At 45.3% G+C, this 24203-nt stretch overlaps 1 protein-coding gene across 2 annotated transcripts in view; it reads left to right on the top strand.

Annotated features, from left to right (window-relative positions):
* GRIA1 (glutamate ionotropic receptor AMPA type subunit 1) overlaps nucleotides 1–24203 on the top strand; it is a 130888-nt gene that overhangs the window by 43635 nt on the left and 63050 nt on the right. For both annotated transcript variants that reach the window (XM_069773024.1, XM_069773023.1), the window contains exons 3-4: nucleotides 17880–18119; nucleotides 19557–19741. In XM_069773024.1, coding sequence (XP_069629125.1) covers nucleotides 17880–18119; nucleotides 19557–19741 — 425 coding nt within the window. The remainder of the gene's footprint in view (nucleotides 1–17879; nucleotides 18120–19556; nucleotides 19742–24203) is intronic.

Genomic DNA, 24203 nt, shown 5'->3' with positions numbered 1-24203 from the left:
TATTTTTTAACATTCTTACTTAACAGTAAATTTTTTCCCCCTTCTACTTTTCCGTGGGAAAATCAGGGTGTTTTGTCAAAATCAACCACTTCCTGCTTTTGATCAAACCTCAGTTTTCATTTGGAGGGGAAAAAAAAAAGAAATGTTGAAAAAATTCAGCTAGCTTTATTGTCTGTCTTTATTGGATCTGTTCCATCAGCATTAGTTTCATCTCAGAGGCGCTAAAAGTAAAGGCTACCGAACCTTTTATGATAAAATGAACTAAAATAGCTGGGGTGTCTAGGGTAACTTTTCTTCAAAAAAGTTGATACTTTGCTTGTCCGGTAGACTATTTGAATGTTTGCTTTCTGTTTAATGAAAGATCATCAAAAGCCTGGCCAGTTGCTTTGTAGCTTTCAATAATGTATTTATTTTTAAGGAAGAAGTATAAAAACCAAGTAGCTTCAATCTGAGATTCCCCTTGGTGCTAGGTGCTGCACAAATACAAGATCTCATGGCTAGAAAATAAAGTAGGAGGCTTCCAACAAGAAATGAAGAGTCTTTATTAGTACTGACGAAAATTTCCTGTAGAAGCATGATCCTAAAATATAGAGATTGTCCATAAAATAGGGTCTTTATATCTTTCTTAAAGATACTCTGTTTTCCAACAAAAGGCATTTCAGTGTGATGCAGGAATAGGACGAGTTCTATGGCAAAGGTGGCCAACTTCCCCTCCTACATCTTCATTTAACTGAGACCCACAGTCCATATCGCACCCGCCTGGCGGAGCCAACAGGGATAACAACTCCCCTTTGCTCTGTTGAGGACTGGAGACAGGAGGGACTTGCATTGAGGCCCACAGACGTCCTGGTCCAGGCCATCCCTGCCCCACAGGGAGGGATTTTCTTGGCCCAGAAACCACTGCCTGGCACTAGCTCTGCTCAAGAGCCACCAGTTGGGCACCCAGCTCTGCACTGTGCTGGAAGTCAAGCATGACCATCGTGATTAGATAGCCCTTCTGGTTTTTAAAAGCTAACAAATCATTAAATCACCCAGAAAGCACCAAAAAAAGGGACATTAGGGGGACCATAGTTTTGTTCTGGGAAGGTCTCCAGTCTTTCAGGCGAGGGGTCGTGTTGTCCTTCTTCCTTTTAGAAACCTTTAGCCCAGCACGAATCAGCAGGGGATGAGGTTGAGCTGTGAGAGGAATTGCAATGGGTTTAGTGTTAAAGCCAGGACATGAGCTCCATTTCAAAGTGCTCACTCAACAGCTGGTCACAAAATCCCCGAGCCTTGGGTGAGGTGCCAAGTCTGTATGTGCTTGGAGAGGAGCATCACACCCATTGCAGTGCTGCCCTGTTCTGCTGTCAGCATGTTCCCTCCTCCGAAAGGATGGGCGAGAAGAGCAAACGGGGACAGGGAGCGCCCCAGGGAGCAGCCACCGTCCACTGAGGAGATGCATTTCACTGGTGAATTGTGAGCATCCTACTGGAAAAACATTGCAATGGGCCTGTTCTTCACATCATCCAACGAAGAGGGGCTTGTGTGGGGGCACTTGGGTCCCAGCCCAAAATTGTTCTGTGGCTTCACGCAGGTGACTGGCTTAGTCTGTCCAACTGTGAAATGAGGTTAAAAACCCTCATGGAGGATAGGCTGCCAGGCTTCAGCGAGTGAGGTTTGAAAAACTCCTTCTTAACTAAGACTAGGCAGCGTTAAGGAAGGACAAAGCGTTACTGTCTTTGTCCATTCGGAGAGAGAAAAGACAGAGTGACCCAAAAGTTGAAAGCCCATTTTTCTCCCCTGCCTTCTAGAAATAGGCACCTGGCCCTTGGGTCTCTGAATGCTCCTGCACTCAGCCCCACTTCAGGCTCTCTTTCATGCTTGTTTTTCTGTTTTAAAGCCCTAATTGATTTTGAAATTAAATTGGCTGTTCCCCCACCAATGAACCTCAAGCTTGCATCTACTTTTCCCTGTTCCCCTTCTCCTTTCTAGCTTTTACATCTCCTCAGGTTTCTTATTTCCCATACATTTGTTTTGAAGGATTTTCCAATAAGGATGTCAGGAGAAGTTTCTTAGGGGTCTTTTATCACAAATTCCTTTTGGTTTCATGCCTGAGGACTCTTCTGAGGAGGACCTTGGCGACCTATGCTCGAGCAGACGTGAAGCAAGTACACTTTACAAGCAAGTCACAGCTGACTGCACACACAAATCAGGTCCCGTATCCCTGTGGCCTCATTCAGGAAACATGTTGTGTTTCCCAGCTGGCAAAACTAGACCATACTTAGACCCAGTGTAATTCTGGTGGCCTCAATGTAGTTACTAGGGAGACTATAATGTAGACAACTTTTCTACACTGAAATAAAGGTTTTCTTAGCTATCTTACTTATATAGCATAGACTATTCTTTCTAACCAGGCAGAAAGTGGATTATTTTCTCATTACTCCAGTCCTTCCATGGGAGATTTGAGAATGAAGTTCACAGGATGATGCAAGTGGGTTATAGCTGTGCATTTACAGCTGCGCCATCAGGTCGGTGCAAAGTGCAGGTGCACAGAGGACCTCTGTCAACCAAACCTGCCCCACGTGGCATCCCAGTTCTTCCATTGCTCCACAGGCAATGTCAGGAAAGCATCAGTGTACCTTAAGAGTACACTGATAAAAGGTGTCACAGGAGACATCCTTTCAGTATATGTGACTTAAGGCTCAATTTTCAAAGGCTGCACATACCATATGGCTTCCTTACATGCCTAGATCCCAAATCACCTTCAGATCATTCCAACATCTCTTCTTTAAAGAGACGTGGTAGTCAACTAAGTCATTTAAGCATGTTTTGGAAATGCTACCAAGGGTCTCAACTAACACCACTGTACTGTCAGGACTAACAGTGCAGAGGAATGATCACAACAAATGTTTAGGAAATATGACTGCAGATGTTCACTGCCATGTTAAATATAGGTAGCCAAAAAGAATTTCTCTCACAGGGAAATCAATCTTTTCTCTAACAGGAGGGTCAGGAACTCAAAGTGAAGGCTACACACTCCTCTGCCACATTTAGCACCTAAAATGGGTTGCAGTACAGAAAGGAGAAAATCGCAGCCCTCATCGCCTTATCTAGGACAATCCCAGAGGTGTAAATCACAGACTTTTACACTGCACCCCTGGCTTCTTGTGCGCACCAAGAGACAGATGAATCTGCCCCTGGGATGTTTCTTTTTGCCTTGATCCTTTCAGACCAAGTCTTTATCATGGTTTTGCCCACCAGTGGCAGCAGCTTCTGCCCTGCCAGCCTTCTCTTGTAGTTGGCAGTTCTACCTACCTTTCCCCTTGGAGGCTTCTGGAATAAATGGTGCCTTAATTAGGTTAATTATACCTTTAGCCATCCATGTGCTCATTTTCAATGTACGGTTAGAGTCCATTGCACAGTGTCGTTTCCCCAGTTTTCCATGTGGGAAGCAAATCTAACACCTGACATGTGAAGCTTTCCATGGCTCAGTTATCTCGCACAATTTTTGTTAAATCCAAGGACTGTTTCCACTCCTTGAAAACCTGCTGCTCCTGGTGCCTCGCTGTTCAAGGCCTGCCTGACCCAGGGTGGCCAGTGACTCTGATTTCATGGACAAGTGTATTTTATCACAGGCATCTCTCTCCCATGTCAACATAAGACGTGAGCAACGTCTGGTGAATAGTGAAAGAGTCTCTCTGATGCCTGCAAAAAGTGGTACAAATTAGCATACTCCAGTCTGCTGCTGCTTTTCTGTCTAAATAATATTTTACAGGTAAAGTTTCTGCTGAGAAGCAGTGGGGTTTTCTCAGTAGCTGCCTAAATCATGTCATAGTCTTTGGTTTTCACTGAGTAACTGCTTGAGACAGAAGCTGCATCTGTATGTGCGGTGTCACTTCTCCCAAATGATGAATGACCCCAAGTTTCTTACAGCTTCCCTTCCCGTGCTCTGGCTGGCCTCCTCGCTATTTGCATTTATGCAGAGTGGTTTATATCATCTCTCTTGGTCTTTGCAGCTCACTGGAGAGTCTCTTCCTTCAGGAGCTTAAAAATTCTCCCAGAATGGAAATCAGTAGAGAAGGTGTTTGTATGTAACTAGGCATGTCAGGAAGAGATCTGTGTTTTCCTAATGTTAAGGATGTTCCCACATTCTTCTACCTAAGACACACATCCCATTTTTCCAGACTATTTTCTCAGTCCCATTGGCAGCACAGGTTGTTCAGCATAATTGAGATGCTCCCAGTATCTTCACTGGCCTCTATGTAGAGAAGATGACTTAGTATTTTTCATTAGCCTCAGTCTTTATTGTGAACACATGAAGCTCTGCAAGTGAAACATCTAGCAGAAAAGTCTTTCCCAAAGCTATTGTGTCTCTAGAAAACATTATTATAATGCTTTGTGTCTCAGAATTTGATGCCATGTGTCACTAACATTAATGGGAATTGGTTGGTCAAGGGTCTTTTAGGCAAAAGATAGGCATCCAAGGTGGTTTTATGTAATTGGTGATGTGCTTTGTAGCTTCTCCCACCTCTTGGTCCTTTCTTTGGTCTTGTGAGGTTTGTTTCCTCATGGGACCTGTTTGGCATGGGAGATTATTGTTATGGATCCAAATGCAGGTTCAGGACAAACCTGTAGCTGTAAAAGTCCTCTCTGTCATGCTGGTAAAATGACACAGATTTTACCCAAGATTTTTTAGGCAAATCTTGAATTCTACTTTATTTCCCGTGAAGGTCTTGCTATGTAGCCAGCTCCCTGGTTGATATTTGGTATTTTGGGGGCTCCAGGTCTACCCGCAGGTTTGTTGGAGCAGTGGGGCAGAGAGTGGAGCTCCCCCAGGTCCCCCATCCCCACCGTTCGCAGTCCCCAGGGGATGCCTTCACTTCGGCGAGAGGGAAGCTGCCTTCTACAGCTCCTTGCAGCCCCGGTTTTAACAAGTATCACCTCTCCATAGAAGCTCCATCTGGGCATGCTAGCTAGATGCACTTCATGTAAACTGTTTGTTCCACCACCCACAGCGAGCAATTTGCACAGAAGTTTCACCAGAGACCATAAAATTGCAAACCATAGGTCCAGATCTCACCATCTGTCACAGTTCTGCGTTCCTGCTCCCCAGACAACACAGTCTCCCACCGGGTTTAAAAGATCCCAAGCTTAAACTTGTTTGTTTGGGATTTTTCAAAAAACCTGGTGCTCAGAGGCACTGCAGAAATAAAAATGTGGTAACTATTATCATTTATTGCCCTTGCAGTGCAGACAGGATTAAAGCTGTTCTAATGACAGGGAAGAAATGGTAATATTCCCCCTGACATTAAGTAGGGCTGAAGAAAGCTATGAGCACAATGGAATGGAACATTAATGTGAAAAGGAAAAATAAAAACCCTACAAGAAATTACTATAGCAAAGAACCACCAAGGGAGGCACTTAAGCCCACAAAAGCCAGCACTCTCAGATGTCAAAGGATCTTGTCACTCTGCACCTAACTCAGCTCTTGCTGAGGTGTTAAATGGGGTTTCAGAACCGTTCCTGCTTTCACAGACCTTAGGTGAATACAATTTACAACCAGGTAACACAAAAGGGTTGTGCTCTAGGGACTTAACCCTTGCATGCTGCGTGTAGTTTGCTGGGTTTGTACCTTTGCTGCTCTTCTTTTCAGAAGACTCTAATGGCTCCAGTGATTGCAGAAAAGATGGCACTTTTGGAGCAGTGATGGCATGTGTAGGTTTTGGAGCATCTGTCTTGCTAGCTCAGCAGATACCTGTAATCTAGCATTGAAAATTTATAGAAAATGTGTATGTTTATAAATAACGTGTCAGACAGCTGGTGGGTTTAAGTACCGCTTCCCATTTCAAGTCGCCAAGGACAAGATGCTCTGTCCTCTATGTGAGAGGTTTTGTTTGAAGAGGAATGCTTTGTACTGGATAAGTGCAAGTTCTTCCTTCTTTGCCCAGCCCAGTGAGACTGTATTCCCGTGGAGAGGTGAGCTTGGTGGTGCTTTTTCCACACACAATGTATCCTGTGCTTTTTGCCTGCTGCCTTTTATTTTTAAATGAGCAGGGAGTCAAATAATGTCAAAAAGGCCAACAATAGCTTACCACAAGAGGGAAGCATCCTCTGTGCCCTCTTGACAGCCTGCATCAGCCAGCCTCCCTCCTAGACTGGGAGATATTTTAAGGTAGAGCACACACAAGATATCATCACTACTGAAAAGATCAATTAGGTGAGGGAAAATTCTTCTGGCTCTCCATTTAGGTCCCTCCTTATCCTTTGTTTTACATTCTGCGGTGAGCCAGCCAGATCATTTCTCTCCTCTCTGCTGGGAAGGTAATTCTCTACTTGAAGGAGGCTATTCGGTGGCTTGCTTTATTACTCTTTAACATGCATACCTTAGAGCACCTCACAGAGGCCTCGTAGCGTTGTGCCAGGCATCCTACAAACACGTGTAGAGTGACAGTTGCATCTATAGCGGGTACCCATGTGGGGGGGATAACAGGATAAGTGTAATTCTGAGCCAATTAGAATTAATAATAACACCCACACATCCTGCGTAGGTGTATGGGATATGGCATATCCCTGTGTTTCTTTGAAGGCAACACACCCCTGGAGTTTATAAAGGGGGTTGTTTCGGGGATTTTCTTGTCAATTTAAAAAATCACTGTCAGGAAAGGGAGCCAGTGTTTAAGGAAATATAAAGGTCTCTTTTCATATGCACCCAAAGTGGGGATTAAAAGCTGGGCACACCAGGACCATGCCCAGTCTGACTTTACGGAGTTTAACACCTGCTTTGCCTGTCTGCAGCTGACTGTGTAGGCTGAAGAGCATTAGGGGTCTGACACCTGAGACCAAGAAGCCCAGTCCTTGCACCTGAGTATAAATATATGCCCAAGAAGTGTTTGGGACCATGGAGGAATCATTGCAGAGGGTGTGCATGCAAGTGTGTGTGTGTTTTGTCAGGTTCTTTGGCTGCTTTGAATAGAAAAAGGTGGAGTGTTAATAAATGAAGTTGTTAATTTCCAGTCTGTTATTGAAGGAAGCCTTAAAATTAGTTGTGTTATTTCGGTGGCAGGCAAGCATAAGGTTTTATGCACTGTAGCACAAAACAATTAAAATGCGGAAATTTAGAAGCAGAAGTGGAAAAAAAATAGTGACAGGGAGAAAAGAGAAGGGATTATAGGTGCTCACCTCCGACTTCATGAGGACAAACAGGCCCAGGGCATGAGACCACATCATCGCTGACACGAGAGCGTTGGTGTGTAGTTGTCCAGGTGCTGTGATCCGAACTGCTCTGTGTGACTTGTCATTCTCAAACAGGCATATGCTTTCAGTACATGTCATGTATCTTGCTAGTGAAAGCTCAGTGTCTGGCAAGGGAAATGTTTAAAGCCACCGTGAGAACTGTTAGAAGCTGTCGTGGTTTAACCCCAGCCAGCAACTAAGCACCACGCAGCCGCTCACTCACTCCCCCCCATCCAGTGGGATGGGGGAGAAAATCAGGAAAAGAAGTAAAACTCCTGGGTTGAGATAAGAACGATTTAATAGAATAGAAAAGAAGAGACTAATAATGATAATGATAACACTAATAAAATGACAACAGTAGTAATAAAAGGATTGAAATGTACAAATGATGCACAGGGCAATTGCTCACCACCCGCTGACCGACACCCAGCCAGTCCCCCCATGGTGAATCCCCGCCCCCCCCCCCCCCCCCCCCCACTTCCCAGTTCCTAAACTAGACGGGACGTCCCATGGTATGGAATACACTGTTGGCCAGTTTGGGTCAGGTGCCCTGGCTGGGCATGAGAAGCTGAAAAATCCTTGACTGTAGTCTAAACACTACTGAGCAACAACTGAAAACATCAGTGTTATCAACATTCTTCACATAATGAACTCAAAACATAGCACTGTACCAGCTACTAGGAAGACAGCTAACTACATCCCAGCTGAAACCAGGACAGAAGCAGAAAGGGGAGCTTTGTATACAGGTCAGACCTCAGCACTTCCAAGCGTTGGCCGAGATCCCAAAGCAGGCACAGAAAATACCACACGTAGACCCAGGACTGGAGGAGGTCTGCTGGGCCACCCAGTCTCCTGCTGTCACTGGTCACTGGGTAAGACCTTCCTACTCAGACCTGCTCTCCAAGTACGGCTGTTCCGACTGCCCATCTTGCTCACAAATGCATTGTCAGGTCTCGGCATGGAAATAACCATGTTGAAAGTTAGTCTGTTCTTCAGTTGCCTGCCAAATCACAAAACTGGGTCCCGATGCTGTAATTTACAGTATGGAATTCAGTGGCCCAAAAGACTGTAATCCTGTAGATTACAAATGGCCAAAGCCTCACAGGGCAGGACTGTATTGGAAAATTAAAAGGTATTGAGCTGATTTGGCAGGGAGAGAGGCTGATACAGAGCTGCAGCTGAAAACAGTCTTGCTTGCGACCTTCATTACAAACCTGAAGGAAGGAGTATATATATCATAACTGAACTCTGTGCCTGGAGCAGACTTCAGGGAAGGGCTAACGGAGACATTATTATGAGCAGGGAATAATCCTAAAAAAAACCAGAAACAACACAGTAGAGAAAATTTACCAAAATACTGTTTTCTCATTTGGAGGCAACAACACAAATCTCAGGAATGCCACAGGGACCACATCAGAGACTGAGGCATCAGTTTGGCTTCCAAACTGGTACATCTGCAAAAGCACAGACCAGAGAAAATTTGGGAGTGTGTATGCACATGCTTTATGACGCACAGGGAGATGGGACCAAAACTGTAATTATCGGGATGAAGATTAAGAAAGGAGTTGTTGAGGTAAATGTTAATGCTCTCCTTCCCCAATGGAAGTAACGTTAATGTTGGAATAACTTTTCCAGGGGAAGTCCATAGTCTGGTTTTTGCATTGCAACCTGCAATGCGTTTCAAGACAGGCACTTACATCAGAACCCGAGGCTTGCACTGAACACAGTTGCAGGCTTTAATGTCTATGAACAGATATAATGTATTAGGGAAAGGAAAGAAGCTATTGAAGCATTTCATCTGCAGTGCGCTCTTATTTACGTGACACATTTGCTTTCTGCTGTTGCTTATGTTCCCCCCTCCCACCCCTCACTCCCCTCTTTTTACTCTGTTTTAATAATTCAGCTCTTACAGCCCAGAATTAAATGTTGTACTGAACTAAGAGCAGGGTGCTATGTACCGTATTAACATGCTGTGGTTTTGGTGCTTTGTTCTTTTCCTCTGTTGTTGTTCATGCTTCCCAGCAGAAAGCTACACTGTGATACTGTACTTAGTTTTCTGAGTATAGCGATATCAGCAGAAGGACCAATATAATACAAAAGGCCAACTAATAAAACAGCAGAAGCAAAATTGGTTCAACCATCATCACTCGCCTCCTTTTATAATATCGCTGTCACTTTTTCATTTGTAGTAATCTTGCTTTAATATTTATGGCTCTGCTTCAGAGATGGAGAGTTCAATGAGGACAAATTTGAGGCTTTCTATTTCATTGTAGGAGCTTGGATAAGAGCAGGGATAGCTGGTCTTCCAGAGCCCGTGGGGCCCGTAGGAACATCCACCTGCGGCTAAACGCCCTGTGAGGCATCACCCCCTCCTTCTAGGGGAGCTGCAGGTGAGGTGAGGCTTGTGAGCAGGAGATAGTAGCTGGTTTTGTAGAGCTTCTGCTGCTCCGGGGCAACCCAGCATGGCCAGCATCTTCTGTTTGCTGCTTTCTGGACACAGCATAAAGGTGGACTGCCCAGCAGATCGGCTGACAGTGCAAGACAGTTCTGGCATACGTGTCAATGTCAAACTGCTCAAAAGCCATGCAAGGCTCAAGAGCCACAGTTGGGCCATCCCTGGGCTCCAGCAGCAGGAGATGTACTTTTCATTAACAAAATATGATGATTTTTAATGACATAATGTGCCATAAAAGTATCTCAGAAGACTGTATCCCAAATGGGTTTGCTTGCCATGGTTTGACTGCTAGCTGTACCCCAGAAATGAGCCAGACTGGCATGTAGGAAAAGAGGATCTTTTTTTAAAGACTCTCATTTTAAAAATGAGGCGAGGTGGAAAGGTCAGATCCTCTAGTAGAGCTGAAAAATGCAGAATTGTTTCCAGGCACCAAAGCCCTTCTGCATGTCTTTCCTGTTTTAAAAAAGTTATGGAAGCAGGGAGTGCTGGTGGAAAAGCTGTGGCTCTGGTATGGGACACTGGAGAGATGAAGGCAGTAGACAGCAAGAACCTTACACAGCTTGAGAGCATGGCATCAGTGCTTCCAGCTCAGAATATGGTCTCATTTTGGGTCTATACAAGCATGGCGCAAGAGGCAGTCTCTGACCTGAAGGACTGGAACAGATGGGGCTCGGAGAAAGGCAGTTGCCTTCCTCCACCTCGCAAGCAAAGATCCAAGTCATGATTAGATAACAAACCTGATACAGTGATGGCACTGGACCCATTTCCCCTTACACATAATCTGATCTGTTAGCCACAGGACCCTCATTAGCCAGCCTGTCCCTATTAGAATAATAACCTAATTCTAACCACAGAAGGAATGGGCTTTTGCAAAGTCTGAATGCTGCTTGAGATGGGCATCATTTCTTTTCCAGGGGTGTCTCTGTTCTCTTTCAATGGGTTAGCCATCAATTGAAGGCTACCCAGAAAATACAGCTGTCAGCTGATGTCTTATTTATGGCAACATCCAAGTCTGTGACCCCAGAAGTCCCAGGTCTCAGCAGATACATGCCCACATCTCCTTTGGATTCTTGGCCAGGACCCGTTAAAAAATGCTCATGATCTCAGGTGTTTCATGTAGGGGATTTGCATCTAATTTCTATTAAAAGTGTCACCATTGCTCAGAAATAGTTTGAGTATTGACTGGAAACCCTTCAATATATTTAATTCTTGATTTTATGTGATTCGACAAAATGTTAGCAATCCCAAAGTAACAATATGTTTAAAAACAAGCAAAGCAAGCAAGGAAAGTCTTGTCAAACAACTTGTTTTTCCTTCTTTCCTTTTTTTCAACAAGCTCAGTGACCCCATTAAGACCTTTGATATTTGGATTTTCTATTCTGTTTTGTAGTCACACTGGATAAAAACTACATTCGAAGACTCTAGTAGAAAAAGGAAAAGAGGTTTCCAGGTGTGAAGTACACAAGTGGAAGAGCTAGGATTTTCAACTGGTCCCTTTGACAGAGAGGTTAAAGTCAGCTTCCCGTGGCCATATCTTCCACCACCATGATTATAATTCAGAAGTGCACTTAAATGACTGAGAGTCCATGTCATTAATTTTTTGTTGACAAAAGCACCATGCTATTTCTGTTTCCTTAAACTGAGCAGCATGCGAGAAAGAAGTACCCCAAATCCAATTTGATCTCAAGGGAAACATCATTTGTCAGCCAGGCAAACTAAGACTTACTTGTCAGGCAGGCGAACTTAACTAAAAAAATTGAAGCTATCGGCATAAACAGTTATGAGCAGCTCTTCAGTCATAGATTATTGTTTAAATATGAGGGAAGGAAAGCAGATCTTAATGTAAAAATCAACACTACTTTCCAGCTTCCAAGATGGTTAGAGCAGCAGTGCAGGAAAATGATGGTAGGGAGCACACTTCTGTGTCTTTTACATATTTGAAAGAGAAACATGTATTTCTTGTGATATCACATCAGCCTGATTTGCAGTTGATCAAATATATGGGACATATCTGCTGTCAGCTAAATACATGCGTGGAGTGATGGGGGAGTGTAGAATCTGTTTGGCTTTCCCCTGCTAGAAAAATCTGTGGGAACATGCTGTCGTTGGGATGTGCTGAAGAGATGCGCTCTGGCACCTACACCACACTGGAGAACTGTGAGGACAAACATTTGGGAGGAAAGCTGAGCTGATCCTAATTGAAGCAGACACTAGCGCTCTTTCATTGTAATTCCACCAGCTTCGTCAACCTGATGTCAGGTTCTCCATCACTATGTGAGGGTCGCACACAGCCAGGGCATGCTAAGAATAAATTACACATGCACGTCCCCCCTCCTCTTTACCACATGTGCACACGTACACTCCAAGTGAGCAAAGAAAAGCAAGTGGAAACTGCTCCTTGACACCACTGTTGTCAATGAGTATGTTTTGCTGCAAGTGAGAGTTTTGGTTCTGTGTCCCAGGAGTTTGGGCAGATGAAGGAGGTGGCACACTGGTATTGGGGCTGCAGGCACTGCAGGGCTAATCTTTAATAGCTTACTGAGGACAGTAGACTGAGCTGACTATTTTATTACACTCAAAGTCTGGCCACACTCATCTTGCAATTTTTAAAAGGCATTTGTTAATTTGGTTTCTGGAGTAAGTGCTGTGTGTGCTGGATTGGGAGGTTTCAAAGATTTCTTATTGTCTTGGAGTCTACATTTTCAAATTGCACTTTTCTTTTCCTGCCTGCTTGGGCTATGAAGAATAGGTTGCTCAAAATCCTCACAACATCCGCAGCTCAGTATCATAGGAATGGCTTTCCTGGAGAGGGCGCAGTGTCTTCCCTCCTAGAGGGATCTCAGATACGACATCCTCCAGGGTCGGGAAGGCTTCTGAGATCTGGCAGGGACCATCTAGGGGTTTTGTCTCCTTCTGCAACAGAGAACATGAGTTGTTTGTGGGGAACATCTGGGGATATTTTGTTTAATCAGGTTTTTTACTGCTCTTGTGGCTTTGGGTATTAGCACTGTCTCTGCTACTTCTGTTCTCTGACAGAGGCAGTTGAGTCTCCTGAGAGTCAACTAAACCATATTATTGGCTGTCTTCAAGGGTAGCTGGGTAAAACTTAATGGTCCATGAGATATAAAAAGTCAGTAGAAATGATCTAATGTCCCTTTCTAGTCTTAAACTCAGTGAAATGGTGAAAATTCTGCTTCTAAAGGAAATGGCAGATGAGCGGTTGCCAGGATCTCCTACCAGGCGACTTCTCCAGCTGTGTCCATGGGGAGCAGTTCCCTTTTTGCAGTCCTGTTTGCAGATTCTCAGCAGAATTGCACCATTTTCACTCCTGGAGACCAAATCCTCATTCCCATCCTTCTGTGCAGCCCATTTGCCCTTCCTCCTCCCTCAAATGCCAAGACTGTTTCAGCCCCTCTTTGTCGTGACCGTTTCCAAGAGAAACTTTTTGGTTTCCCTTCTGTCTTTGCTGAAATCCAAATGAGATATCTGTTATAGCTGACATCTGCCTTTCACATGGATCAGATCAAACCTCCAGTTGCAAAGTATCTCTGGCCTTCCTAAATCATAGAATCATTTAGGTTGGAAAAGACCTTTAAGATCATCGAGTCCAACCATCAACCATGGCCACTAAACCATGTCCTGAAGTGCCTTGTCTACACGCTTTTTGAACGCCTCCAGGGATGGTGACTCAACCACGTCCCTGGGCAGCCTGTTCCAATGCCTGACAACCCTTTCAGTAAAGAAATTTTTCCTAATGTCCAATCTAAACCTCCCCTGCCGCAACTTGAGGCCATTTCCTCTCGTCCTAGTTCCACCCACCTCGCTACAACGTCCTTCAGGTAGTTGTAGAGAGCGATCAGGTCTCCCCTCAGCCTCCTTTTCTCCAGACTAAACAACCCCAGTTCCCTCAGCTGCTCCTCATAAGACTTGTAAATGCAGAAATCAGTCTTGTGCATCTACTCTCTCTGTGTCTGCTTGAGAGCTTTTGCCAAAAAAAGTCTACCAGAAATTTTTATATGCTTGAAACATGTCTTTTGCTTTCCTCTTCTGCAGAGCAAATGTGCAATTTAAAGGTGTGGGAATGTATTTTTCTTTTTCTTGGAAGCATTTGCAAAGGTGGCCAGAGCTGCCTTCCTCCAGCTGCCAAGTAGGTGTCCTATCCTGTGTGTGCTTTCAATAAAATCAGTGTTTCCTCTCTCCGATTTACATGCTTTACCTTGAATATTTCCATATGAAAAGAGAAACTTGAGATAAACTGCAGGACTAAAAATCCTAGAGTCTGGAGATTTCAAGCATGAGTGAAGCACGTGTGCTTTTTCCTCATCTGAATTCAAGGACACACCACCTCCACGACAGCTACCTTTCCACAGAGGGAGAGGGAAGGCCTCCTCCTGCTTGCTCTGCCACATCAGTCACTTTCTAACTAACTTACAAAACTATTTTAATTTTTACTGTAAGTTAGAAGTGCTTTTAGAACAGTCTGCGGAGCTCTCACCTCACCCAGCTGCAACAGGCACTGCGGAGTTGTACCCAAAGAGCAGATGGTTGTCGCTGGGCTGTCTTTCCCGCGTAACCAGGTGACAATCAAATTAATGCCTCAGCTTTTACCTAATTTTGTTCATGAAATGGCACTAGGGAGCCCCAGTGAGAGATCCTATGCCTGGAGAAGGAGGGAAATGGGATGTCCGTGGTGCCTGGTGCAGCACACACCAGGAATGTCCCAGCCAGAAGTCCCAACCTGATCAATTCTACAAGACCGATCAGGGTGAATATGGTAGCAGTTGCCATAGTTATCAATCATTATGAACTATATTTTCTGAGGGCTTGTTTAGAGGAAAACTATTCTGTAATTAATTACAAATTTGTTGTAAGATGATAGCATAGTTACAGCCCAGAATAGATGTTCTCTGTCCTTCTTTCCCTTTGCGCAGCCCAGAGGCCAAGAATAGCATATGCAAACTGTCACAAATGTCTGCATTTACATCCAAGTAAACACTCTCCACTCACGCTCGCATCCTTGCATATGCAAACATTTACGCTGTTGCATTTCACCCAGTTTCCCACCTGCAGGAATGAGCAGAGGCTGAACTGTCCAAATTCAACTGCCAGAGCTAATTACCAGATTGACTGCAACTCTCTTCTGTAGGAAAAGCCAGGCTGTGGCCATCTAGCTGTCAACAGGTAGTTGGCACGAGGTTTGCAAAGTGTGATGTTATCACCAGCCAGTTGACCAGAAGAGCTCAACTTTTCGGACTTTCCATTCCAGCATGATCTTTATCCCTTTTGTGTTTCTTAATCTTTTTAGAAAAGCATCAGTCAGAGGCTAGTGACTGCTGAGGAACTGAAAAGCTTCCTCCCCACTAGAAAAGCAAAGAGAGTTTAAAATATTTGCTTCCTCTAGTTAAGGTTTACAATTCTTAATATTATGTTATTAGGAAGTTGCAGAGCAATCAAATGAGAACACAATTGTTAATAAATTTGCTTAATAAAACAATTAAAGTAAATATAAAGAAATTCCAGTGATCTCTTAGTGTATTAAATAAATGGCAAGTAACTTCTTTTTAGTTTTGCTGGGTAAATTCATTTGGAACATCTGTAATTTAAAATAGTCCTGAGAGTCACATAATTTTGCAGCCACCACTTTTACATTATGCTAAGTTCAGTCCCAGAAAGGTGGCTGCAGTTCTCACTCTTTTCATTTTTCCAGATTAACTGACACAACAGTTTCTTTGTTGTTCTTTGGGTGATAAACCTCAGCAAGCCTTTTTTTTTTTTTTTTTTTTTTCCAAATTATCTGCCTTGTCCATGGCCCCTCTTAGTCTGAAAGTACAAAGCGAGCTAGGGTTCTTTCCAAACTTACTAATGATAAAGACTGTTCGTTCTCCCAGTTGTCGTTGGTGCAATCTGTTTCAAACGCTGGGATTGATGAGTGTCTCAGAACAGTGTAGGAGGGCTGCCTGAGCGTGACTGAGCCACAGAGTTAAAAAAAAATCTAAAAAATAATAGATTCATTTCAAATAGAAAATAAAATTCAAGGAAGCCATGGCTTGCCCAAAACAAAACAGGCCAGCTAAGTTTATTGTCTGCATTATTAATTGTGCTGGATTGTTCAGCTGCCCCAAGAATGTCACTTTAATAATTCGGTGAGTCTGAAGCCTGGGTCTCCAGAGATCATGTTCTGATCTCTCACATATGGTATATCGCACTGTTCATTAGACCCACTGGTCCAGTCACATGAAAATGATGTTCAGCCTATTTCTATCCGTATCTGCTACTTTTCTTCCTGAATGTGTCAGTCTTATGATGAGGGCAGTGACTCCAGCTGATACAGACACAATTGCTGATTGCAAAGAGAGACACTGCCGTGAAAATAAAGTGAAGAGGGTTTTATTTCTGTCATGGTTCGGGCTTCGTGAGAAGTCCCTGCCCTACAGAAATACAAATTACTTTGGGGGAGGAGGGTGCTGAGGTATGTGAGATCACAGATGCTGAGCAGTGAAAAGAAGATGGGTGACCTTGGGGACAAACTGCTGGGCTGGGATGCCCAAAACCTGGGCTCAACTCCAAGAGGAAGGAGAAATTCCCACCAGTGTCATGAGATTCAGTTCTCAGCTCTCGACACTGTGCCATTTCAAATAGCTGGCTGCTTAGTTTTGGTGGTGAGATAGGAGTGGGGACTCGCTTTGCACAGTGGGAAGCAGGATTTCTTGCTCTTCCCTCTGAATATTTGATGTTGGCAGTAGAGAAGTGAGGAACAAGGTAATCATATCCAGGATGGCTGTAAGCCAGTTGGGGACGACTTCTGGTCCTGGCTGGAGGGACAAAGCTTGGATGGAGCCCAGCTAAGGATGCAGTAAGCTCATGTTTAGGAGCCTGTCTCCAGCCACACATGCAGAAGGTTAGGTACTGGTGGCTACCAGCAGAAACCAGGTCAAGGGATTCCCAAGCAGTGCAGAACACTTGCTGGGGACCCCAAAATGTCACATCCAACTTCTCACCCTGCATTCTGTTGGGGGGGGCGGGGCGGGCCTGGCGAGTGATGTGTGAAGTGTTGAGTCAGTATAAATGTCACAGCCAAAGGTCTTCAGAGTCAGAGTGACAACAGGAGGAGACACTAGTGCCAGGAGTTCTGACACAGGGAAAACGCTGTCACTGCCACCACCTCCAGCTTGGAGATTTATTGATGGTAACTTGGGATGTGCCATAAACAGGGGTGATATTAAACGAGTCTGACTGTCTCAGGGGCTAGGTTTTACAACCCAAAGTGTGAACTCTCTCTGCCTCACTGAGATCCTGAGGCATTTTTCCAGCAGCTCCCACGATCTCATTAAGTGCTCTCCAGAGAAGGGCTCCAACCCGAGAGAGCCCTCCCTGCGCAGCACAGAGACAGCTGCTGAGATCAGACACAAAAATCTGCCAGAGGACTCGGCGAGCACTCCTCATGGAGATCTCCCAGGCCACCACCACTACCGCACTGGGCCCACAGCCTTCCCCACCGTGGCTTTGTGAGGAAACCAGAAATTGCCACGCGGGTGTCCAAGTACCAACGCACCCCAGGTGTCCGAGGCTCTGACCTCAGCTCACGTCCCGGGCCAAAACTCCCTGTAACTGTGCTATGACTGCATGAAACCTAGGTGAACCTTTGCTGAGGTGCCTTCTCAGCATGGTCTCAGCTTCTGAGGTCAAACCCACGGTTGCCTCTTGAAGTCATTGGCTGCAAAGGGCTGTGCGGTCATGCAAATGCTTTCCTTCTGCTCCTTGAATGCATCTGGAGCTGCAATAGCAAGCTCTAACTGCAGCCTTTCTCCCCCATAATAAAGCAGGTCCACCGGCCAGGCAGCTGCCATCCCAAGGAGGCAGGGCTTGGTGAGCCACCGTGCTTTTCTGCTGAGGGCTTCCCTTGTTCAGATAACACATTTTGTCCCAGAAGCAGCAAAATCTTCAGCAGAGCCCTGGGGATACTGAATTCACTCTTCTGTGTCGCTTCTGCCTATCAGAGGTAAAGCAGGTCTGTGGAGATCAAGGGCAGAGCAACCCAATGGCCACAAGCCCTGTCCTTCACACATTGGGTTCACCAACCCACAGACCTCAGGGAAAATGATCTAGTCCAGAGACCCTGCAGCTTATCTCAGGGAAAAGGTTTATTTTGGTGACTTCCCTGAGAAACCTCCTTGTCCTTCTGCCCTCATGACCTTTCTCTCTGTTTCTCCAGTCTGCTCGCAGTTCTCCAAGGGCGTCTATGCCATCTTTGGATTTTACGAGAGAAGGACTGTCAACATGCTCACGTCTTTCTGTGGGGCTCTTCACGTCTGCTTCATAACACCAAGCTTCCCCGTTGAAACGTCCAACCAGTTTGTTCTCCAGCTTCGCCCAGAGCTCCAGGATGCCCTCATCAGTGTCATCGAGCACTACAGCTGGCAGAAGTTTGTGTACATTTATGATGCTGACCGGGGTAAGTCACAAGTACATGGGAAGGGTCACCAGACAATTGAACATAGTGGGCTAGATGGAGTCTTTGCCTCAAGAAGTCCTCTTACTATGGGTTGCTGGAGGCTGAGAGGGTGGCTAAAGGAAGGGTCACCCTATGCCTTCTCTGTTCTTTATTCCTTTTCTAAATATCCATTACTGCAGAAGGTGGACGTTGTTCTAGATGAAGCGTTACCCTGACTCAGTATGTCTGTGTTCATAGGGTCAGGTCTGAATCCCATCAACACAAGGGAAATACTTAATGTGTAAGTGGTTTGAGTTTCAAATGGGGAAATTGTTTATATTGAATAGGTCCCATATTGAATAGGTCTGTCAAACTCAAGGCCACCAAGTCCCATGTTTACAAATGTGAACCAACAGCTGCTCAGATCTCACCTGAGCCCACATCCAGTTGTGATACCTGTGTGTGTTTTTGGCAGGTAGCTTGGAAAATTCCAAGTTCCCCATGTTAGTGCATGTTAGCTGTCTATATAAAATAACAAAAGCCTTTGTGGGGTTCTTGGAAGATATTAACTAACTTTCTAAACCATGAACAGGGCTAGTGAGCTCATTGCTCTGTGATTCAGTTTCCTCAGCTCTCAGATGCCTTTAAAGCTCTAAGCTTGGAGGCCAAGAGCAAAACAGACTTGTGGAGGTCAGTGCAGAGGTAAGGGTGGTTCACAGCTCTGTCCTGGAAGTTACCGTTAGCCCTTGCAGGGACAGGATGACCTTAAGAGACAAGGAGAAGGTATAAAAGCATCCCACCCTGCTTTCTGTTGTCACGAGGCATGGGCACGCTGAATATCCCAAAAGGACTGCAGTAGGCAGGGTTGTCTAGCAGGACTGCAGAGCGGTGCTGACTACGTGTATCTCCTCTGGAAGGCTGTGCATGTAATTCAGGCAAGATTCTTTTAAAAATAATGGAAGTTTTCTGATGAGATGCCAAGAGAGACAGAGACGCTGAATATGGTTGCATACTGTGATTGCTAAGGGTGTCCCTAACCCTAGGAGCGTACAGCCTAAACAGATCAAAGACAAGAAGGGAACTATGGCCCAGAGAAATCAAGTGATTTGGCTAGTGACAGACAAGAAGACAGGGATTATAGCTCTTATCTGAATCCCACAGCAGGGCCTGATCAACGAGACTGATCTGCCGATTACAAAGGAAAACTGGGCCTGGAATCATCCTATTTTCCTGTGCTAGGACAGGAAAAGCAGGAGTCATTAATACAAGCCTAGCTGTGTTTGGGTAAGATGCTAGACTGTTAGCTGCTCTCTGTAGTTCTGCTGCACTCTTGCAATGCTTTATCCAGCCTGGCTTGGGGCACCTCTGCAGGCTGTCAGAAGGATGGAAAGATGCCATTGCACAACTAAAACCTGGTTCTCTCCCTGCTGTCCTCTTCACCCTGTCTTCCCATCGTAGGTTTGTCGGTCCTACAGAAAGTGCTGGACACTGCAGCCGAGAAGAACTGGCAGGTGACAGCTGTCAACATCCTGACAACAACAGAAGAGGGCTACCGCATGCTCTTCCAGGAGCTGGAGAAGAAGAAGGAAAGGCTGGTGGTGGTGGACTGTGAATCTGAGCGGCTGAACATCATCCTTAGCAAGGTTGTGTTGGTGCGGGTCTTCTGGGAGGGGTCTTGCATGCAGGACGGGAAGGGTTGTTTCTGGACGGGAAGGGTTGTTTCTCCTGGAGCAGTTCTCCTCCCCATTCTTGTCTGATCCGTGTGTCATTGTGGCTCTCATTGGATGTGGTGCATGTGCATTGCAGCAGGCTGCCGAGCTCGCAGGTATTTCTCCGTGGTGTTACTGTGGAAACTGTATAGCTGTATCAATACTAGAAGCTCTCATGTATTCATGCTGAGTGATCTTTGTTGCTCCATGTTTATTGCTTGTTTGATTCCTCTGCTGAACCCTTTACACCCCCTTACTGCCCAACAAGTTTGCTTTGTGCTAATTCCTCCAGGCAACGTGCACAAGACGTGGCACTTCCTTATTCTGCTGAGTTTTCCTCCACTTTTCCCACCTCCTGTGAGATAGGGTGGAGGTGTGAATTGGCACTGCCAGACTCCTGGTCCTCCAACCTCCATGTGCTGCACCAATTTCTCACAATGAGAGCCAGCAGGACAGAGATGGAGAAGCTTTATGGTACATCTGTAGTCCTCAGGAACCCTGTCTCCAGCTCAGGCTAGAGCTCACCGTCCTCGCAGGGCATCCAGGCTGTAGCAGGATCGGATGTTTCCAGCTCCTCTCATGCCTTGTAGCGAGAGACACACGTTCATTCACAGCCATCTCCCAGCTGTTTTGTCAGCCCATGGCCACGAAGCAGATGGGATATGCAATAGAGGACTCGGCAGCTAGGTTGTGTGCCCTGTCTTACTCATCCTCAATCTAGATAGGTTGCCCAGTAGTGCAGACCTCAATTTTCTCCATCCTCTTTCCTCCATGCCTCCCTTGATGGTTGCCCTAGTCCTGAATAAAAACTTCTGTGGACAGGAGACCAATGCAAGCCCATGGACGGGTCTCAGTCCACACTTGTGTCCCCTCTTCAACTCCAGCCACAATACTTTCCCTCTCACACCTACAGCCAAGGCCGTCCCCACCGCCGTGACTCCCATCCCACATGGCTTAGAAAGGGCCGCGCAGTGCCACGCAGCAGGCGCGCTGTGACTCCTGCTATCGTACTTCTCATAACCAGCTCACTCTTACCTCGTGCTTCACGCGTCGCCTTGTCTAAGCTACCTGTCATCTCCCGTCTCACACTTCAGCTGCTCGCTGTCTGGGGCAAGGACTGCCATTTCACCAGCTGCACGGCTCAGCAACGAGCACAATCCATCCTTGCTGGATGTCTCTGGGTGCTACTCTATTATATATCATAACGAAACAGGTAGCAGGTTTTAACCTCAAAGTAAAGGTCACACTCATGAAGGAGAGACCAGATTATCGTGGAGGGTAAAATTTTCTCTCTGACCATGGAGTAGCTGCAGTTGAACAAAATTTTTGACAGGATCTAGGCAGTGAATTTGTCTTTTCTGCAGGCTTTCCTATAGGGTGTATCAGATTTCTAGGGTTAATGATGTTGGTTTTTCAAGTCTGGTTTGTCTAACGAAGTTAAGTTCTGTAGTCAAATATTATCTAGTTTTCCTAATATGAACAGGAAATAAGTCTTTCTTTCACGCTTCTTCACATAACTGGAGCGAGAGTTAAACTTAGATATAAGTAAAGCTATTTGCAAGAGCACTAAAAATCCAGATCTTGTGGTTATTTGTTTTGCAGTGCTGTAAAAAGCATCCATTCCCAGGGAAAAGAGGGAAAATGTTGTATTTTCCTACATTAAAGACAGCAATTCCAAGGTGTCTGTGCCTAGGAGGTAACACTCCTGTTAGGAATAGGGCTGTGAATAACTTTTTCAGACCCGTGTAGTCCATTTTCATCCTCGTTTGCCTTCTGGGTCTGAGTCCACAGGGATTTCTGAGAGCTGAGGTAGTTATCCCGGTATAAGCAGGGGATGCCAGGTCTTTCACAACATGCAGATGACCGGAGGGAGTCAAAGATAGTGTTCAGCTCATTATCACGTGAAATTCAGCTGGGACTTAAACTTGGGCTGGCGGCTGGTCTCTCAGCTCACTGCACCGGGAACCTCTGCGTGGATGTCACTGCTCTGTTTGCCCTCTCTCTTTGAGTGTCTGGGGTGTTCAAAGAGCTGCCTCAGCCTCTCGGGGACATTTTAATGCATTTCTCTTCTTCCCTGGCAAGCCTGTTTCTGTCCTTCGGTGGCTGTGGATTTGTGCTCCCCGGCGAACAGAAGAGCTGGGCATGGCTGTTTAGCATCAGTCCCTCAAACGCACACGCTGGTGCTTGCACACACTTTTAATCTCTTCTCCCCACTCCGTACACATAACACAAATAACCACTGCTGACTCCAGCAAGGCAGTCCTCACATTCTGGAGACCGTAGCTGTAGAGAAGCCGGTGCTCAATGTGTTAAAGATACGCGGGAAAATGACCTGATTTCTTTCTTGGAGATTTCTCTGTGTTGTGTCTCAAGGGCATGATTTATCTTTGCCGAGGTAGCTGTCATTTATGAGCCAGGCCTTGGTTCAGGGCAGGATATCCGCGGGGCCGTGCTGTGTAGCCTTAATGGGATAAGTAAGTGGTGGGTTGTATTCCATCAAAGCCCTGTATTGTTTCTTCCTTGTCTCTCATTAAAATGAATAACTGGAATTTCTCCTTTGCCACTGTTTCACTCTGAGAGGATTTCTCTCTAATAGATGTCAAACTGGCCCATTAAGAAGTGGGTAATGAAACCTAGGTGGCCCAAGTGAGCTATCAGCATGCAGCCCAGCACAGCCTCTCACCACGTTCAGGCTAAGTGATAAATGCTATTATAACCTCAGCTTGCTACCACCATCCGGACACATTAGGACTGAGCAAGCATTTTAAAATAAATTAAGATCACAAATAACTGTGTAAAACACAGGAAGCAAGCCTCATAATTCAGGTGGATGGGCTGCAAGATTAACAGCTCAGGGAAAGCTGGATGGCAGCCCTCTCCGGTTCATCAACTCTGACACCTAATAAAATAACAAAGGGAGAGTTTGGGCAGAAGGAGCCAATGCCAGCTATTGTTGACACTGGAGAAACAGGGAATTGGATCGTAATTCTTAGACATCCCAGTGCCCTGGAGATGGTCCTTCCTCCCACAAGGTCTGGGACTTACTGCAAAGGTCAGTCTCAGTTGATGAATGGAAGAGGACAAGTTGGGTTTGATGTTGCATCTCAGATCTGGCAATGGAAGATACTCAGAAAACTACCCATAATAAGAGTACATATCTTTATAGTCTTAGGTATACAGAGTTGTTTTTTCTGGGGGCTCCAAACTGCTCAGTAGAAGCCGTACTGAGTGATCCTGTGCAGAGAACCACAGGGCAGTGGAGCTGGTGGAGCTGATACTAGTTGTGTCAGAAACTGCTACGAAATGAAGCCTGCATTGGAGTTAATTGCCACCCCCACGTTAATGCTGGGAACCAGATGAGTTTTAATGTGCATACAAGAGCACTTCATCAGAGAAAGGCTAAGGCAGATGAACCAGTTGCACAGAGCAAGTGTCAGCTCATTTATAATCCATTTGGAAATCCCTAAATAGCTGCTTATGATAATCTGGGAGTGCTGTCCCATGGGGAGGATCAGTCTGTGCGTACCCTTGTCTGACGCTTCTCAAACACCTGCTACCAGCCTGGTATCAGTGAGAAGTCCTGGATAGACCGATCTCTGGTCAAATCCAACACAGTAGTCATTTTATGATCATTCTGGCTGTGAGGATCTTGCTGGCCTCTCTACTGTTCATGCAGATTTTGCCACAGCATTGGCAATGCAGGCAGTCGTTCAGAATCAATTCATACGACCATAGAAATAAGAGGTAGTGTTGCCAGCAAAGAAACCTTATGGAAACAGCACAGTTCTCTCAGAAACTGGCAATTCTTGTGTTTTTACAGGTTCTGAGGGCATGTTGGTTTGGGCTTTTTTTCATTGTCTTCTTTCTGTATGTAGATCGGCTCAAATGCAGATGGTATCTGGCTTTAGTAACCTGGTAAGAATTTAACAGTGCTGCTGGAAATCAATGGAGAGGAATTTCAGTGGGAATATGGAGTCAGCAAGAATAATGTGATTTTTAGCTCTATTCTTCCTGTATTTTTTTTAAATCAAGGGAGAAAAAGAAGTTAGGGACCATGTGATCAGCAACTGTCCCCAGTAATCAGAGGCAAGCCTGCAACAGGTGGTGCCTTTCTACCTAGACAAGGGAAACTTTTCCAGCTAACATAAAAACTTTCAGATGTTACAGATCCATAAGCAATTGTGTTGATAAAAGAGAATAAAAACCTAACTCTGTAGGCATCAAGGAGAAGGGAGTAGTGGCAAAGAGCATATATTGGGACACCATGAATATGAAGATATAAATAATCTCGACGAACATGCAAGGGGAATCCTCTGTGATTTGCCCAGGCAGCTTTGGTCTGGAGATGTGGTTTGAAGCTACCTTAATGCACTAAAGGAGAAAAATTGCCCTTATA

This window comes from Haliaeetus albicilla, chromosome 27, assembly GCF_947461875.1.
Source record: "Haliaeetus albicilla chromosome 27, bHalAlb1.1, whole genome shotgun sequence".
In the NCBI taxonomy this organism is placed as follows: domain Eukaryota; kingdom Metazoa; phylum Chordata; class Aves; order Accipitriformes; family Accipitridae; genus Haliaeetus; species Haliaeetus albicilla.
This window is presented reverse-complemented; position numbering and strand designations above follow the sequence as displayed.